The sequence below is a fragment of the Boleophthalmus pectinirostris genome, unplaced genomic scaffold (assembly GCF_026225935.1).
Source record: "Boleophthalmus pectinirostris isolate CB_2022bp ecotype Guang Dong unplaced genomic scaffold, ASM2622593v1 HiC_scaffold_21, whole genome shotgun sequence".
In the NCBI taxonomy this organism is placed as follows: domain Eukaryota; kingdom Metazoa; phylum Chordata; class Actinopteri; order Gobiiformes; family Gobiidae; genus Boleophthalmus; species Boleophthalmus pectinirostris.
The window spans coordinates 5,297,125-5,315,694 of NW_026571175.1; the positions used below are offsets into that span (position 1 = coordinate 5,297,125).

At 41.8% G+C, this 18,570-nt stretch overlaps 1 protein-coding gene and 1 pseudogene across 1 annotated transcript; both read left to right on the forward strand.

Moving 5' to 3' along the window:
- The first annotated feature begins 1,935 nt into the window (after positions 1 to 1,935).
- LOC129410094 (tripartite motif-containing protein 16-like) lies at positions 1,936 to 4,171 on the forward strand. Its single transcript, XM_055157384.1, has one exon. It carries the CDS (start codon positions 1,973 to 1,975, stop codon positions 3,596 to 3,598), a length of 1,626 nt encoding a protein of 541 aa, XP_055013359.1. The 5' UTR covers positions 1,936 to 1,972; the 3' UTR covers positions 3,599 to 4,171.
- A 3,135-nt stretch (positions 4,172 to 7,306) lies between these two features.
- LOC129410085 (tripartite motif-containing protein 16-like) lies at positions 7,307 to 9,365 on the forward strand (annotated as a pseudogene).
- Positions 9,366 to 18,570: the final 9,205 nt, after the last annotated feature.

Sequence of the window (18,570 nt, forward strand, 5' to 3'; positions counted from 1 at the left end):
ATTGATCCACAAGGAAAATGATTTGGACACAGCAGCTCAAACATCACAATATAATATAATAACAAAGAGTAAAAGATATAAATGGTAATAATAAATTCTAAATAAGTAGCAAAAAAGAGCAAGAGACACGTGTCAATGAGTCAGAATTATATCAATGTAAATGTACAAATCAAAATAAAATAGAATAAAAAGCTATAAATATATCTCAAGAGGTCATAAGGAAGACAGTGCGAAATGATATAATGATTGACAGGACATCGTGTTATCTGTTACATAAAGGTGAGTTGTTGTACAGTTGTAGGGAGTATTATCTGTCTCTCTATAGTCTGGTGCTGTAGGTGAATTGTACAGTTGTAGGGAGTATTATCTGTTACATGAGAGTAAGTTGTTGTAGAGTTGTAGGGAGTATTATCTGTGTCTCTATAGTCTGGTGCAGTGGGTGAGTTGTTGTACAGTTGTAGGGAGTATTATCTGTATCTCTATAGTCTGGTGCAGTGGGGGAGCAGGAGTGTCCATGATGGAGAGCAGTTTGTCCAGTGTCCTCGTGTCCATCACTGGGACAAATGTCTCCAGTTCACAGTCGATCACGTGAGCAGTTTTAAGGATCAGTTTTTGGATCCGTCCAATGTCCCTTTTCCTGGAGCTGCTCCCCCTCAGACCACAGCCAAGTCCAGGGCACTGGCTCCACAGACTGGGAGAAGATCTACAGGAACTTGCTGCACACATTCAAAGACCTGAGCTTTTTTTTTTTTTTTTTCCATAGGGTCACATGAGAAACAGAAAATATTGTGGAGGGTCAGACCAAAATGCTTAACTCACTTCTGCATAATATGAATTGCATTTCTTTATAAAACACAGTAAATATCATTATTTAGACTGGTGAGAGTTTATGTGATGACTAAGCAATGAAAAAGTGAGGCTGCCTTCCAAAAAATGGCACTAAAAAAACATCTCAATGCAGCTTGAGTCCATGCATGAGGTAAAATTATAAAATATGTTTATTTTGGAATTCGAAATGAGTTTAAACGAATTGGTCAGAGTCAAACAAACTGGCTGTATGTGGCCCAGGAGTTGGACAATGCTCAGATCTGAAGTTGAGTCTCCTCGTGCTCTTCTTGTTCACAGCATTACAGTTGTCCCTCCAGTCCAGTCTGTTGTTCACATGGACTCTAAGTTACTTGTAGCAGTCGACTATTTCCACGTCATGGTTCTGGATGGTGAAGAGCTCCACTGGTGTCCTCTTCCTCCTGAAGTCAATCACCAGTTCCTTGGTCTTGTCAGCGTTCAGGAGCAGATGATTTGCCTGGGACCACTCCACAAAGTTTTTTTTTTTTTTAAACTTCAATTTAGAGTTTTCTGATTTTTGGTATTCTTCAGTCTCTCCTGTGTCTGTCCTTGTTAAGAAAATAAAATTGGACAAGGAAGTAAGTACAGAGCAGTAGGTGTTGTACCGGTGGCCCTGAAAACAGGGTTTGATCAGTAAAATGGCGTCTTCAAATTAAGCAATTTAACACTGCACAAATCACTCCAAATACAACTCTGACGGGGTAAATGAGAAGGAAACAACTATAAAACTCTGTATAAAACTAAAACTCTGAGAAGTCAATTTTGTACAATAGATCTGCTGCAAAAGAACTAACTCACCACAAGAGGGAAGCATTACATTAAAAATAATACGAACATGGCCAAAGAAAAAGTAAAGCATTATTGTATCTTAACCCAAACTGTAAATTAAATGATAGACTGTCATGATCTAAACTAAACCAATGAAGACACATTTCCTTCTAGAAAAAGTCCTGATGAAGTTGTTTGTTGAAAGTTTAAAGTTCTAATAAAACATGTGTGTGCCTTTAAGAGCTGCCTCTTCCTCCTCACATTTCCACAGAGCTGTGTGTGTGGCTCCTCCCACAGTTCTCACTCCACTCTGAAGTTTCGTTTGTGTCAAAGTGAAAGAGTTTGTGATCCAGGAGATATGGCACAAAAAATACTCGACCAAGAAGCCTTTTCCTGCTCCGTGTGTTTGGATCTACTGAAGGATCCTGTGACTATTCCCTGTGGACACAGCTACTGCAGGAACTGTGTCCAACAGCACTGGGACCAAGAGGACGACAAGCAGCTCTACAGCTGTCCTGAATGTCGCCAGAGCTTCAGCCCCAGACCTGCCCTGATCAAACACCTCCTGTTAGCAAGTTTAGTAGAGCAGATGAAGATGACAGCGCCCCCTGCTGCCTGCTGCTATGCTGAGCCTCAGGATGTGTCCTGTGATGTGTGCACTGGGAGGAAGCTGAGAGCTGTCCAGTCCTGTCTGCAGTGTGTGACCTCTTACTGTGAGCGCCACCTACAGCCTCATTATGAAGCTGCAACTTTGAAGAAACATCAACTGGTGGAACCGTCTCACAGACTCCAGGAAAACATCTGCTCTCAACACGACAAAGTGATGGATCTATTCTGCCGCAGTGACCAGCAGCTGCTCTGCTCCCTGTGTGTGGACCAACATAAGGGTCATGACATAGTGTCCTCTGCCTCAGAGAGGGCTCAGAGGCAGGCAGAGCTGCCGGCCAGGAGGACCCTGCTGCTCCAGAGCCTCCAGCACAAAGAGACAGACCTGAAGAGGCTCCAACAGGAGGCCCAGGACATCAGACGCTCTGCCCAGACAGCAGTGCAGCACAGCGGGGACAGCTTCACACAGATGGTCCTTCTCCTGGAGAAAAGACGCTCTGAAGTGGAGCAGCAGATCCGCTCCCAGGAGAAGACCCAACTGAGCCGAGTCCAAGAGCTCCAGGACCAACTGCAGCAGGACGTGAGTGAACTGAAGAGGAGCATCTCTGAACTGGACACACTGGCCCTCACCCAGGATCATAACCAGTTTATACAGGTCTACACTTCACTGTCCCCACACACACACAGCACAGAGACACACACCATTCACACAGGGGACCAGAGCTACTTTGAGGAAGTGACCAGAGCTGTGTCCAAGCTCAGAGACACACTCCAGCTCACTCTGAGTCCAGTCCAGGTTTCACTGCCACCAGCTGCTCCCAGCTCCAGAGACGACTTCTTACAATATTCTACAGAAATCACTCTGGACCCAAACACAGTCCAGACATGGCTGTCTCTGTCTGATGGAAACAGAAGAGCAACACTTTTCAGAGAATCCAAGAATTATCCAGATCATCCAGACAGATTCAGTAACAGGTTTCAGGTTCTGAGCAGAGAGAGTCTGAAGGGTCGCTGTTACTGGGAGGTGGAGTGGAGCGGGGTGTGTGTTCATATAGCAGTTTCATACAGAGACATTCAGAGGAAAGGCTATGATGAATGTGGATTTGGATACAATGATAAATCCTGGGCCTTAGAGTGTAACAAAAACAGTTATTCCTTTTGGTTTAACAAAGTCCAGTCCCAGGTCTCAGGTTCAGTCAGGTCCAGAATCGGGGTTTACCTGGACCACAGTGCAGGGGTTTTAGCATTTTACAACATCTCTGAAAATACCATGAGCCTCCTCCACAGAGTCCAGACCAGGTTCACTCAGTCTCTCCACGCTGGGGTCAGGTTTAGCGGTTATTATGGAGACACTGCACATTTCCCTAAACTCAAATAGCAGTTTTGTTCTCCACAGTTCATGATCAAAATTGTGACTTTTATTTGTAACTAATCAGATAAAAGTTTCTTCATCAGGGCAGAAAAAAGATACTAAATGATTTTAAAACTAGTCTCAAAACTAGACTCATATGAAAAAGAATCTATACTGAAAAAGAGAAAACGTGGGGAAAAAAGTCACATTTCCAACAATTGTGGACATGTTAAAAATTGTATTGGTGTATAATAGTGTTGGTGTAGACCTTAATATTAAAGAATCAACTGTTGTATAATTTTGTGATGAAAATTATGTTCTATTCAAAAACAAAACAAAACAAAAATATATTTACTGTTCCTACTATTTCTGGAAAACAACATTCATTCATTGTTTTACACCAGTCACTGTTTAATTTAACTTAATCTGAACTTTCTTTCAGTTCAAATGTTATTCCTCATGTAAAATAAAAGTATGTCACTTTTTGTTGTACCTTAATGAAGTGATTTTGTAAAACTAAAATCTGTTGTATGTTTTTCTCTGTGGATTTCCAGATTGTGTTTTTTCTGGTCTGTCAGTTTCTCATTAAATTGGAATGAATGAAAACTTTGACGTCACCTGTCTGTTACACCTGACACAGCAGAGGCTACTGCAATATTTTCTGATTGTTATTTATTTGAAGACCTGAGACATATTTTGAATTCATCAGACTTAAAGTGTACTTGTGATTACACTTAGATTTAGACTTAGACAAACTTTATTGATCCACAAGGAAAATGATTTGGACACAGCAGCTCAAACATCACAATATAATATAATAACAAAGAGTAAAACATATAAATGGTAATAATAAATTCTAAATAAGTAGCACAAAAGAGCAAGAGACACGTGTCAATGAGTCAGAATTATATCAATGTAAATGTACAAATCAAAATAAAATAGAATAAAAAGCTATAAATATATCTCAAGAGGTCATAAGGAAGACAGTGCGAAATGATATAATGATTGACAGGACATCGTGTTATCTGTTACATAAAGGTGAGTTGTTGTACAGTTGTAGGGAGTATTATCTGTGTCTCTATAGTCTGGTGCTGTAGGTGAATTGTACAGTTGTAGGGAGTATTATCTGTTACATGAGAGTAAGTTGTTGTAGAGTTGTAGGGAGTATTATCTGTGTCTCTATAGTCTGGTGCAGTGGGTGAGTTGTTGTACAGTTGTAGGGAGTATTATCTGTATCTCTATAGTCTGGTGCAGTGGGGGAGTTGTTGTACAGTTGTAGGGAGTATTATCTGTATCTCTATAGTCTGGTGCAGTGGGGGAGCAGGAGTGTCCATGTTGGAGAGCAGTTTGTCCAGTGTCCTCGTGTCCATCACTGGGACAAATGTCTCCAGTTCACAGTCGATCACGTGAGCAGTTTTAAGGATCAGTTTTTGGATCCGTCCAATGTCCCTTTTCCTGGATCTGCTCCCCCTGCAGACCACAGCCAAGTCCAGGGCACTGGCTCCACAGACTGGGAGAAGATCTACAGGAACTTGCTGCATACATTCAAAGACCTGAGCTTTTGCAGGAAGTAGAGCAGGGGTGGATTTTTATTTTTATTATTATTTTTTTTCCTTGGGGCCACATGAGAAACAGAAAATATTGTGGAGGGTCAGACCAAAATGCTTCACTCAGTTCTGCATAAAATTAATTGTATTTCTTTATAAAAAGCAGTAAATATCATTGTTTTTTGATGAGCTGGTCAGACTGATAAGAGTTTATGTTATGACTAAGCAATGAAAAAGTGATGCTGCTGTACAAAAAATGGCATAAAAAAACATCTCAATGCAGCTTTAGTCCATGCATGAGGTAAAATTATAAAATATGTTTATTTTGTGATTCCAAATGAGCTTAAATGGACCTGTCAGAGTCAAACAAATGACTATATGTGGCCCAGGAGTTGGACAATACCCAGGTCTGAAGTAGAGTCTCCTCATGCTCTTCTTGTTCACAGCATTACTGTTGTCCCTCCAGTCCAGTCTGTTGTTCACATGGACTCTAAGTTACTTGTAGCAGTCGACTATTTCCACGTCATGGCTCTGGATGGTGAAGAGCTCCACTGGTGTCCTCTTCCTCCTGAAGTCAATCACCAGTTCCTTGGTCTTGTCAGCGTTCAGGAGCAGATGATTTGCCTGGGACCACTCCACAAAGTTTACAGTCAGTGTCCTGTAGTCCAGCTCCTGTCCATCTCTGATACACCCAACCACTGCAGAGTCTTCAGAGAACTTCTGCACATGGATTAAATCTGCACTTCTATTTTTATTCACTTCACTGTGTTCATTTCAGACATATTCAGGAGCTTTGACGTTTGAGAGACTGAACTACAACCTTACTATATGAACCAAAGGATCTGACAAAAGTCCTGACACACAGAGTACATGTGATTAAACAGAATGAAGCTGTCGAAATCATGATCAGATGTTATAATGTTGTTTCCTCATCATAAACAGACCTGGAGTTGTGTTTTGTTTCATACACATGTTTCGTTATGTTATTCCCTCAAATTCCACTCTGTTTTTAAACTCCATACACCTTCACTAGAATCATTTGGATGGTTTCAGACCTGGAATTACCAATTTTTTTAACTAAAGGTAAAGGAGCTCTTAACTTGAAAACTACAACTTGAGGACATCACAAGGTGAAGCAGCATTTTGAGTTTTGGAGATATAGACAGACTTATAATAAAGAGTTACTCAAAAATCTTTGAATGAAACACTTGCCTGAGCATTAGTCCCTTGAATCCAGAAGAGTCTAGAATCGGACCAAAAAGCATGAAAAATCTTCATCCAAATCTGAGACGATCCAACCACAGCTGCTCATTTGTATCATGTGTCTCTCAAATGCAGAAGACGTCTCCTCTAGAAACATTCAGAACAAAATATATCACTTCTTTTTCCTGAAATAAGTCATAGTTTGGTGCTTTCTCTCCATTTTTATGTGTAAGCAGTCATGTTTATTTTTGACACAAACAGAGTACGTGTCAGGATACATCTCCAGATCCACAAAATTATAACGTCTTTAAAATATTTTGTGTAATATGGAACCTTTAAGATATCGTTTGCTAGATTTAAATACGTCCTTTCAGTTGTTTTAGATTTTTATTGAAACTTCAATTTAGAGTTTTCTGGTTTTTGGTATTCTCCAGGCTCTTCTGTCTCTGTCGTGGCTAACAAAATAAAATTGGACAAGGAAGTAAGTACAGAGCAGTAAGTGTTGTACCGGTGGCTGTGAAAACAGGTTTTGATCAGTAAAATGGTGTGTTCAAAATAAGCAACAAAATAAGCATTTCTCAAACATGCAGAAATCAATCCAAATACAATTTTGACAGGGTAAATGAAAAGGAAACAACTAATAACACTGTTAAAAACTTTATTTTATATAAAAGATCTGCTGCAAATAATCACCACAAGAGGGAGGCATTACATTAAAAATAATACTAACATGGCCAAAGAAAAGTTAAAGCATTAATGTAACATAACTCAAACTGTAAATTAAATGATAGACTGTCATGATCTCAACTAAACCAATAAATACACATTTCCTTATAGAAAAAGTCCTGATGAAGTTGTTTGTTGAAAGTTTAAAGTTCTAATAAAACATGTGTGTGCCTTTAAGAGCTGCCACTTCCTCCCCAGATCTGCACAGAGCTGTGTATGTGGCTCCTCCCACAGCTCTCACTCCAATCTGAAGTTTGTTTTTGTCAAAGTGAAAGAGTTTGTGATCCAGGAGAGATGGCGCAGAAAACACTCGACCAAGAAGCCTTTTCCTGCTCCGTGTGTTTGGATCTACTGAAGGATCCTGTGACTATTCCCTGTGGACACAGCTACTGCAGGAACTGTGTCCAACAGCACTGGGACCAAGAGGACGACAAGCAGCTCTACAGCTGTCCTGAATGTTGCCAGAGCTTCAGCCCCAGACCTGTCCTGGGTAAAAACATCATGTTAGCAAGTTTAGTAGAGCAGATGAAGATGACAGCGCCCCCTGCTGCCTGCTGCTATGCTGAGCCTCAGGATGTGTCCTGTGATGTGTGCACTGGGAGGAAGCTGAGAGCTGTCCAGTCCTGTCTGCAGTGTGTGGCCTCTTACTGTGAGCGCCACCTACAGCCTCATTATGAAGCTGCAGCATTTAAGAAACATCAACTGGTGGAACCGTCTCACAGACTCCAGGAAACATCTGCTCTGAACATGACAAAGTGATGGATCTATTCTGCCGCAGTGACCAGCAGCTGCTCTGCTCCCTGTGTGTGGACCAACATAAGGGTCATGACATAGTGTCCTCTGCCTCAGAGAGGGCTCAGAGGCAGGCAGAGCTGCCGGCCAGGAGGAACCTGCTGCTCCAGAGCCTCCAGCACAAAGAGACAGACCTGAAGAGGCTCCAACAGGAGGCCCAGGACATCAGACGCTCTGCCCAGACAGCAGTGCAGCACAGCGGGGACAGCTTCACACAGATGGTCCTTCTCCTGGAGAAAAGACGCTCTGAAGTGGAGCAGCAGATCCGCTCCCAGGAGAAGACCCAACTGAGCCGAGTCCAAGAGCTCCAGGACCAACTGCAGCAGGACGTGAGTGAACTGAAGAGGAGCATCTCTGAACTGGACACACTGGCCCTCACCCAGGATCATAACCAGTTTATACAGGTCTACACGTCACTGTCCCCACACACACAGAGCACAGAGACACACACCATTCACACAGGGGACCAGAGCTACTTTGAAGAAGTGACCAGAGCTGTGTCCAAGCTCAGAGACACACTCCAGCTCACTCTGAGTCCAGTCCAGGTTTTACTGCCACCAGCTGAACCCAGGTCCAGAGACGACTTCTTACAATATTCTACAGAAATCACTCTGGACCCAAACACAGTTAACACATGGCTGTCTCTGTCTGATGGAAACAGAAGAGCAACAGTTCTGAGAGAATCTAAGAATTATCCAGATCATCCAGACAGATTCAGTTACAGGAGTCAAGTCTTGAGCAGAGAGAGTCTGAAGGGCCGCTGTTACTGGGAGGTGGAGTGGAGCGGGGGACAGGTTCATATAGCAGTTTCATACAGAGACATTCAGAGGAAAGACTATGATGAATGTGTATTTGGATACAATGATAAATCCTGGGCCTTAGAGTGTAACAAAAAAAGTTATGTCTTTTGGTTTAACAAAGTCCAGTCCCAGGTCTCAGGTCCAGTTCGGTCCAGAATCGGGGTTTACCTGGACCACAGTGCAGGGGTTTTAGCATTTTACAACATCTCTGAAAATACCATGAGCCTCCTCCACAGAGTCCAGACCAGCTTCACTCAGAGTCTCTACGCTGGGGTCTGGTTTGGCAGTTGGAATCCTGGAGAAACTGTAGATTTTCTTAAACTTAACTAGCAGCTTTGTTCTCCACAGTTTGTGATCAAGTTTGTGACTTTTATTTGTAACTAATTAAAGAAAAGTGTCTTCATAAAACTCGTCTCAACACTAGACTCATATGAGCAAGAATCAATACTGAAAAAGAGAAAAACAGGGGGAAAATAACATTTCCAACAATTTTGGACATGTTAAAAAAAATTTTTCCTGCTAACTGTTCCTACTATTACTGGAAAACAACATTCATTCATTGTTTTACACCAGTCACTGTTTTAATTTAACTTAATTTGAACTTTCTTTCATTTCAAATGTTATTCCTCATGTAACATAAATGTATGTCACTTTTTGTTGTACCTTAATGAAGTGATTTTGTAAAACTAAAATCTGTTCTGTTTCTCATTAAACTGGAATGAATGAAAACTTTGACCTCACCTGTCTGTTACACCTGACACAGCAGAGGCGACTGCAATATTTCCCGATTGTTATTTAATTGAACAACTGACACATATTTGTAATTCATCAGACTTAAAGTGTACTTGTGATTACACTTAGATTTAGACTTAGACAAACTTTATTGATCCACAAGGGAAATGATTTGGACACAGCAGCTCAAACATCACAATATAATATAATAACAAAGAGTAAAAAATATACATGGTAATAATAAATTCTAAATAAGTAGCACAAAAGAGCAAGAGACACGTGTCAATGAGTCAGAATTATATAAATGTGAATGTAAAGGTCAAAATAAAATAGAAAAAAAAACAATAAATATATCTCAAGAAGTCATAAGGAAGACAGTGTAAAAAATAATATGATGATTGACAGGACATAGGCTTATCTGTTACATAAGAGTGAGTTGTTGTACAGTTGTAGGGAGTATTATCTGTATCTCTATAGTCTGGTGCAGTGGGTGAGTTGTTGTACAGTTGTAGGGAGTATTATCTGTCCCTCTATAGTCTGGTGCAGTGGGGGAGCAGGAGTGTCCATGATGGAGAGCAGTTTGTCCAGTGTCCTCGTGTCCATCACTGGGACAAATGTCTCCAGTTCACAGTGGATCACGTGAGCAGTTTTAAGGATCAGTTTTTGGATCCGTCCAATGTCCCTTTTCCTGGAGCTGCTCCCCCTGCAGACCACAGCCAAGTCCAGGGCACTGGCTCCACAGACTGGGAGAAGATCTACAGGAACTTGCTGCACACAGTGAAAGACCTGAGCTCTTGCAGGAAGTAGAGCAGGGGTGAACATTTTTTAATTTATTTATTTTTTTCCTTGGGGTCATATGAGAAACAGAAAATATTGTGGAGGGTCAGACCAAAATGCTTAACTCAGTTCTGCATAATATGAATTGTATTTCTTTATAAAAAGCAGTAAATATCATTGTTTTGTCGAGTTGGTCAGACTGGTAAGAGTTTATGTTATGACTAAGCAATGAAAAAGTGATGCTGCTGTACAAAAAATGGCATAAAAAAACATCTCAATGCAGCTTTAGTCCATGTATGAGGTTAAATTATAAAATATGTTTATTTTGTGATTCCAAATGAGTTAAACGGACCTGTCAGAGTCAAACAAATTGCTGTATGTGGCCCAGGAGCTGGACAATACCCAGGTCTGAAGTAAAGTCTCCTCATACTCTTCTTGTTCACAGCATTACAGTTGTCCCTCCAGTCCAGTCTGTTGTTCACATGGACTCTAAGTTACTTGTAGCAGTCGACTATTTCCACGTCATGGTTCTGGATGGTGACGAGCTCCACTGGTGTCCTCTTCCTCCTGAAGTCAATCACCAGTTCCTTGGTCTTGTCAGCGTTCAGGAGCAGATGATTTGCCTGGGACCACTCCACAAAGTTTACAGTCAGTGTCCTGTAGTCCAGCTCCTGTCCATCTCTGATACACCCAACCACTGCAGAGTCTTCAGAGAACTTCTGCACATGGATTAAATCTGCACTTCTATTTTTATTCTCTTCACTGTGTTCATTTCAGACATATTCAGGAGCTTTGACATTTGAGAGACTGAACTACAACCTTACGATATGAACCAAAGGATCTGACAAAAGTCCTGACACACAGAGTACATGTGATTAGAACAGAATGAAGCTGTCGAAATCATGATCAGATGTTATAATGTTGTTTCCTCATCACAAACAGACCTGGAGTTGTGTTTTGTTTCATTCACACATGTTCAACACACAAACCCTGCAAATTCAGCTTATGTTATTCCCTCAAATTCCATTGTGTTTTTAAACTCCATACACCTTGACTAGAATCATTTGGATGGTTTCAGACTTGGAATTAGCTATTTTTTAACTAAAGGTAACGGAGCTCTTAACTTGAAAACTACAACTTGAGGACATCACAAGGTGGGTCTAGAGTCTAGAATTGGACCAAAGAGCGTGAAAAACCTTCATCCAAATCTGAGACGATCCAACCACAGCTGCTCATTTGTATCATGTGTCTCTCAAATGCAGAAGACGTCTCCTCTAAAAACATTCAGAACAAAATATATCACTTCTTTTTCCTGAAATAAGTCATAGTTTGGTGCTTTCTCTCCATTTTTATGTGTAAGCAGTCATGTTTATTTTTGACACAAACAGAGTGTGAGTCAGGATACATCTCCAGATCAACAAGTTTTTTTCAAAGCGTGTCATTGTGACTGACGAAGTAAACAAAACACAACTCCAGATATGTTTTTGATGAGGAAACAACATTATAACATGTCTTAAAACTGTTTAGTGTAATAGGACCTTTAAGACAGGGTTTGTTAGATTTAAATACGTCCTTCTTTCAGATGTTTTAGATTTTTATTGAAACTTCAGTTTAGAGTTGAATGGTTTTTGGTATTCTTCAGTCTCTTCTGTTTCTATCCTGGTTAGGAAAAGAAAATTGGACAAGGAAGTAAGTACAGAGCAGTAGGTGTTGTACCGGTGGCCGTGAAAACAGGATTTGATCGACAAAATGCTGTCTTCAAATTAAAATTACTATTAAAATAAACATTGCTCAAACATGCACAAATCACTCCAGATACAACTTTGACAGGGTAAATGAAAAGGAAACAACTGTAACATGTATAAAAAAAAAAAAAAACTCAAAAAATTTGATTTTGTTCAATAGGTCTGCTACAAAAGGACTAACCCAAAATAACCACAAGAGGGAAGCATTATATTAAAAACATGGCCAAAAAAAAGGTAAAGCATTAATGTAACTTAACCCAAACTGTAAATTAAATTATAGACTGTCAAGATCACAACTAATACTAGATTAGTTCTGGTTTAGTCCTGACCCACCCGTGTGCAATCACTATCTGCCCGCATACCCGCCTGTAAAATTCCAGAACGTTAAAACCCGGCTGTTTCAGCAACTATTTGTGGTTACCCAACCCGGTGTAGGACTCTGCTACAGCTGTGTAACTTCTCCCTTCCTTCAGCGTGTCCAGAAGTCCAACTTTTTGTGCAATGGTTACATCTTCCTCTGCCTTTGGGTGCGAGTGCAGGAGCCTTTGTCGGTGCAGAACATTTTGTTGACATTGTGGCTTTTTTCGAGGAGAAAACTTGCAAACATACAGCACTTCAGAATCACACTGCTAGAGATTCAACATTTATGTAAATTTGTCAAGGTGAACACATTCTGTACTGTATAGGAGACACAGCACGGAGGAGACTACGGAGGAGACTACCACCACCACCGATCACGATCTACCAGTCGATCGCCAAGGTCGTGTGGGTAGATCGCCGTGTCTCATCTCGGACTCGCGTTTGGACTCAGTCTTGTCTCTCACTCAAGGTCTGACACTCAACAAGTGTGATCATATTTCATTACGCCCGCTGCTGTTGGCAATAAACTTGTAGCGGGGTGCAGGAGCGCAGCATGTGCGCTCATTTGAAACCCGCAGAGACTCTACGGCACATCACAAATACACACGCTATCCCTCATGTACCAGCGTGCATCACAGGGCAGGTTAAACTTCCTAAACATCCTACCTGTCCATCTGTCTCACGTCAGCACACCACCCCTCGCCTTTTCACGCTCTCGCTCCTTCCTGCGTACAGCGAACACAAGCCCCTCCCACAGTGCGGCTGATTAGAAGAGCAAGATGAAACATGAAGCAAAAACGAGTCTAAATTTGTGTTCCAGTGTTGGCACAAAGCAGGTCTACAGCATAGAGCGGATCTACAGAACAGACCTACTGCCACATTTGGCTGAAGTTTGTCTAACAAAAGTGCACAAATGCATCTGTGTTTGTCACGATGTGCGTTTGGTTTGGTAAACGTGCAGAAGCTGGTAAATATCACTGCAAAACCAGAAAAGAATGCAACTCCAGTTTGGAACTGGATTTTACACAAATAAAAGACCACATGGGTATATAAAAGAAAGTACTATTACACACATTCTACAGTCTTAAGAAATCATTGTAGTCTCTGAATCAGTATCGAGTCTATTCCTTAGTATCGAAATGGACTTTGGAATGACAGTATGAGCAGAGCTAAGACGCGGTCCCTCTGGTGTGAGTGTAAACCGTATGAGCCGGGCCTGTGGTGTTTTTAATGGGCTCAAACTAAGACACACAGAGACAGCAGATGACGCAGTGAGATGTGAGATTATTGTATTAAATGTACTGGACAAACACATGAGGGGCCTGAGTGCTGCGATGGTTCAGTCCATTGGCTCAGACTATGGGATGTCCAGACTGGAGATGGACACAGAGGGACAGCCGGATTTATTGTGGAGGCAGAAGTGATGTTTATTTTTCTGATCAACAAAGAGCAAGGAAAAATGGATTATTATGAGCTTTCAACCATGTTACAACTAGGGATGAAACAATATCCAAATCTCTATACGATATTTTCACGATAGGAACGTCACAATATGATATTGATATTTATTGTGATGTGTATTATTATATTTTGTGAAGACTAACAAAATAGTGAATACTAGTAAAATATAATTAAAATATATCAGTTATTTTACCACAACTTGGGCATTTTTTGTCCTAACAACATGAAAATTGGCACTGCACACACCCGTCCCATTAGGATGACACCCTCCAAATTTGAGGTTGGCCAGATGAGCAGTTCAAGAGTTACACGTGGAACAGACAAATTCACAAACAAATACACAGAGAGACGTTCCTTGAATTAATAGATAGATGCTACTTTTTATCTTAAAATGCCTTTGACTTTGGCACTGTATTACTGTCATAACCCAAAGAATTAAAATTTAAACAGTTCTTCGTAACAGTTATTTCTTCAGGTAGTGTGCACTGAAAGAGAGCAAAGAGTAGTTCCCTCTGGTTTTGCTGCACCAAAATAATGAATTTAAGCAAAGAGGCCTTGTGATGGTCCATGATATTATTGTGAAACCTTTGACAATGTGATATGACGATACTGCTGTTACTGTTACATTATGGTGTCTCTAGTTATAACCATAGACTGTATATATAAAAGTACATAGTGAACCCACTAGACACTGCACTCTAAATAGGAAGTGAGCATAGGAATGTTCCACTGACTCCAACTGATTCCATTCATTCATGTTTGCGCTGGTTACATGTGTCTGAGTTTGCAAAGCTAAATCTTTTTCAGCTGGGGTTTATGAATGTATCTCAGTAAATATTCACCCTGTCCGCCGCTGGTGCCATAGGACAACCCAGACACTTCCTCCAGCTCCTCCGGGGAAACCCCAAGGTGTTCCCAGCCCAGCCCAGAGACATAGACCCTCCAGAGTATTCTGGGTCTTCCCCAGGGCCTCCTTATATTGGAACATTCCCAGAACACCTCCAGAGGGAGACGCCCAGGAGGCATCAGAACAGATGCCCGAGCCACCTCATCTACTCCTCTTGATGTGGAGGAGCAGCGGCTCTACTCCGAGCTCCTCCTGTGTGACTGAGCTCCTCACCCTATCTCTAAGGGAGTGCCCAGCGACCCTGTGGAGGAAACTCACTTCGGCCACTTGTAGCCATGATCTTGTCCTTACGGTCTGCATACACTGTTGTGTGAATGTGTGTGAATGGGTGAGTGGGTCCATGTTGTAAAAGACTTTGAGGTGGAAAAGCGCAACATAAAAATGTGACCATTTAACAAGTGTCCAAATCTGTTTCCTCCTTCATAGTGTCTTTAAACAGGCTTCTTGGAAACCTAACATGCGACCTTCCCCTAACCATGGATCTATAATTACTGGATAAGACACTCCCCCTCTGTCCCTGTTCAAGATCAACTAGTGGTCGCTCCAGGTTCTGCAGCTCCTGGGAGCTCTGATCCAGAAAAAAATCCTTCCATAGCACACAATGCATTTTTGGGGAAGTCAAACTGCCCATCTTCAGCTGACAGGACCTCCGCTTTCACAAGAGTTTAGTTGACTTGATGCTTTTGTATTTTTACAATATGAACTTTTAAAAAAGCTTAAATCCTCAAAATCTTTAAAAGTTAAGTAATTGTATCATACATATAATACATATTTAGCACTCTACTATACAAGACTTCTTATGGTCTTATTTTTGTGGGGCTCGGAGTGGGCTTGCTTGAATACTATGCTTATTACATTCTTACACTTCCCTCTTTTAAACCCCTCCTACATATTTCCTCAATATGAAACAGCTTTTCCCAAGTAATTCCTTTATTCTTCCTTCAGCGACTTGGGTCCGTTTCAGTCGTGCTCATTTGGAGACACTGGTCCAGAGGCATAAATATTGGATGAGCAGGGACTGTGTAATGTGCATGTGCCCCCTGGAGGCTGACTCTCCCACTGCACTCTCTAAGCACCAATATTAATTACTGTCAAATCGTTACCAGTGTTTTTATGGGAGCATTATGCAGTCGCCGGGAGCAGTGCACAAGAAACAGACATTTAAGATTAAGAGAGGAGTAGTAAATAAGTGGAACATGTTTATGGAAATGGATACAACATTTTAGGTCTGTTATAAAAAGCTTAGACTGATGTGTGTGGTTTGGAGCTCAACAGTGACAGCCCCTGGTTCTGGAAGTAAATTTCTCATTCATTTTTCCCGTGGACTTTCTGAAAAAATTGTAATAGCAAAAGTTTGAAAGCTCAGGGCTAATCAGCTACACCGACAGACTGTACAAAGAAGTGGATTAAGTGAGTGTGACCTAAAACACAGCGTTCAGCTCCAGTCAAATGAAACTCATCGAGGTTTGCAGTTATAGGAGTGAATTTGGAGTCGAGTTCTATATTTGGAATTCCAACCTCGAGTATCTTAGCAACCAAAGAGCCAATCAGGAGCAAGGTTGTTGAAGGTAACAACTGAGGCTCATGTAGAGTGGGTTAATACAAACATTTTAAGACTAAGCAGCAGTTACATAGTTACACCTAGTGCCTCCGCTCAATTTTATTTCTCTCCAGTGACTAGGTCAAGAATCAGAATACACTGGACGGTTTGAAGAAGTCCAGAAGTTGTAGACCATGTATCAGCCAATCAGCAAAGAGCTGTGAAGCCAGAATGTCAAACTCAAGCACCAGTGTGAATCCGTGTAGCATTCGTTCATTTGTTTTTCAAAATAAAACCAAAAATAATAAAACCAAAAATCTGTATTCTTCATTATTTGTCTCTAAAACCAAAATGAAAAAAACAGATAATGATTCTTTTTTTTTTTTTTTTTTTCAGTTTTTATTTCCCTTTTCTGTGACTTAAACTGCAAACCAGGACTAAACCAGGTCCAGGACCAGACCGGGACTGAGACAAGGACTTAGACCGGGACCAGACCAGGACTGAGACCAGGACTGAGACCAGGAACAGGACCAGCACTGAGACTGCGACCAGACCGGAACTGAGACCAGGACTCAGACCGGGACCCAGACCGGGACCAGACTGGGACTGAGACTGGGACCAGACCAGGACTGAAAACGGTTTAGTCCTGGTGGTTCAGTCCTGGTTCAGTCCAGCATCGCAGTTTAAGTCATGTAAACGGGAAACACAAAACATAGTCGTTATCCGTTTTTTTTTTTTTTTTTTTTTCATAATTTATTTAAACACAAAATCGAAAACTGAAAAAATTTATCATTATCATTTTTTCATTTTGGTTTTGGAGACAAATAATAAAGAAAGTAGTTGTTTTTTCGTTTTCGTATTTTTGGTTTTATGTTAAAAACCAAATGAACGAATGATACACGGTTTGAGATGTGTTGGCAACGATTCCCAAGATCAAGAATTTAAAGCTGGAACCAAGAAAATGTTTGGTGAATTTTATCAAGGGGGAAAGACGTTATCGCCCTTCTTCCTACGGGATTTGGCACATTATATACGTCATGACCAAATAGCAGCGATTGGTTAAATTAAAAAAGTACTCACCTACCGTCGAGTGCTTAAGCGTATCCAAAGCTGACACGATCACGCTCACAACTTTATATCCTGTGGTCCGTAGTCATGTCCCGCTGCAGTCTTTGCGATCGGATATTTTAAGTCTCATAAGATTCTCCTCGTGCATTTAAAAATCGTTTAAGTCCGAATAATCCTGTAGTGTGCGGCGGCCTTTCGCTGTGTCCTTTTGCAGTGCATCCCTCACATCAATGTTTCAGTCCAGTGTGTTTTTAAAGAGTTTTCCCTCACTCCCACACCGGCCTCCAAACAACCTCTCTCTCCTCTCTCTTCTTTTACACTCCTAATCGTCTCTCTCTCTCTTTTTCTCTCTTTCTCTGTGTGTGTGTGTTCTGTGTCCTCCTCCTTTGCACCCTTCCTGTCTCTCTCTTTCCTTCCCTCAATAAATCTCTCTCTCTCTTTCTCTCTCTCTGCTTCAAGCTCTTTCTCTCTTCCTGTGTGTTCTGTGCCCCATCTTCATTTTAGCTTCTTCTACCCTTTCTCTCTGTCCCTCCTTCTCTCCTTTCCCTTTCCCTCTGCTTCTCTCCCTCTCTCTCTTCCTCTATCCTCATCCTGTCCTTTTCTCTTTCCCTCTGCTTGTGTCCCTCTCTCCCCTTGTCTCCTCTCTCTTCCTCTCCCCCTCTCTCTCACTCTCTCTCTCTACCTCTCTCTCCCCCCAGTCTCTTTCTCTCTCTCCCTCCCTCCTCCTCTCCTTTTTCCTTTCCCTCGGCTTCTCTCTCTCCCTCCTCCCCTTCTCTCCTCTCTCTCTTCCACCCTCCTCTCCTTCTCCCTTTCTCCCTTGCTCCTCTCTCTCTTTCCACCTTTCTCCTTCCTCCCACTCTCTCCCTCCCCTTCTCTCCTCTCTCTCTTCCTCCCCACTCTTTCTCTCTCTCTTTCTCTCTCTCCTTAACCTGTCTTTCTCTCTCTCACGCACTCCTTCCCTCCTCCTCTCCTTTTCCCTTTCTCCCTGCTCCTCTCCCTCTTTCCACCTTTCTCCTTCCTCCCTCTCTCCCTCCCCTTCTCTCCTCTCTCTCTTCCTCCCCCTTTCTCTCTCTGTCTCTCTCTCCCTCTCTCCTCCCCCTGTCTCTTTCTCTCTCTCTCTCTCTCTCTCTCTCTCTATCTCCCTCCCTCCTTCTCTTTTTTCCCTTTCCCTCTGCTTCTCTCCCTCTTTCCACCTTTCTCCTTCCTCCCTCTCCCCACCTTTTCTCTTCCTCTTTCCTCCCCCATCTCTCTAGCTCGCTCTCCCTCCCTCCTCCTCTTTTTTCCTTTCCCATCTGCTTCTCTCCCTCTTTCTCTCTCCCCCCTCCCTCTCTCTCTCTCTCT

Excerpts from the sequence above, each read along its gene's own strand:
- LOC129410094 (XM_055157384.1), top strand. The coding sequence starts at position 1,973 with ATGGCACAAAAAATACTCGACCAAGAAGCCTTTTCCTGCTCCGTGTGT.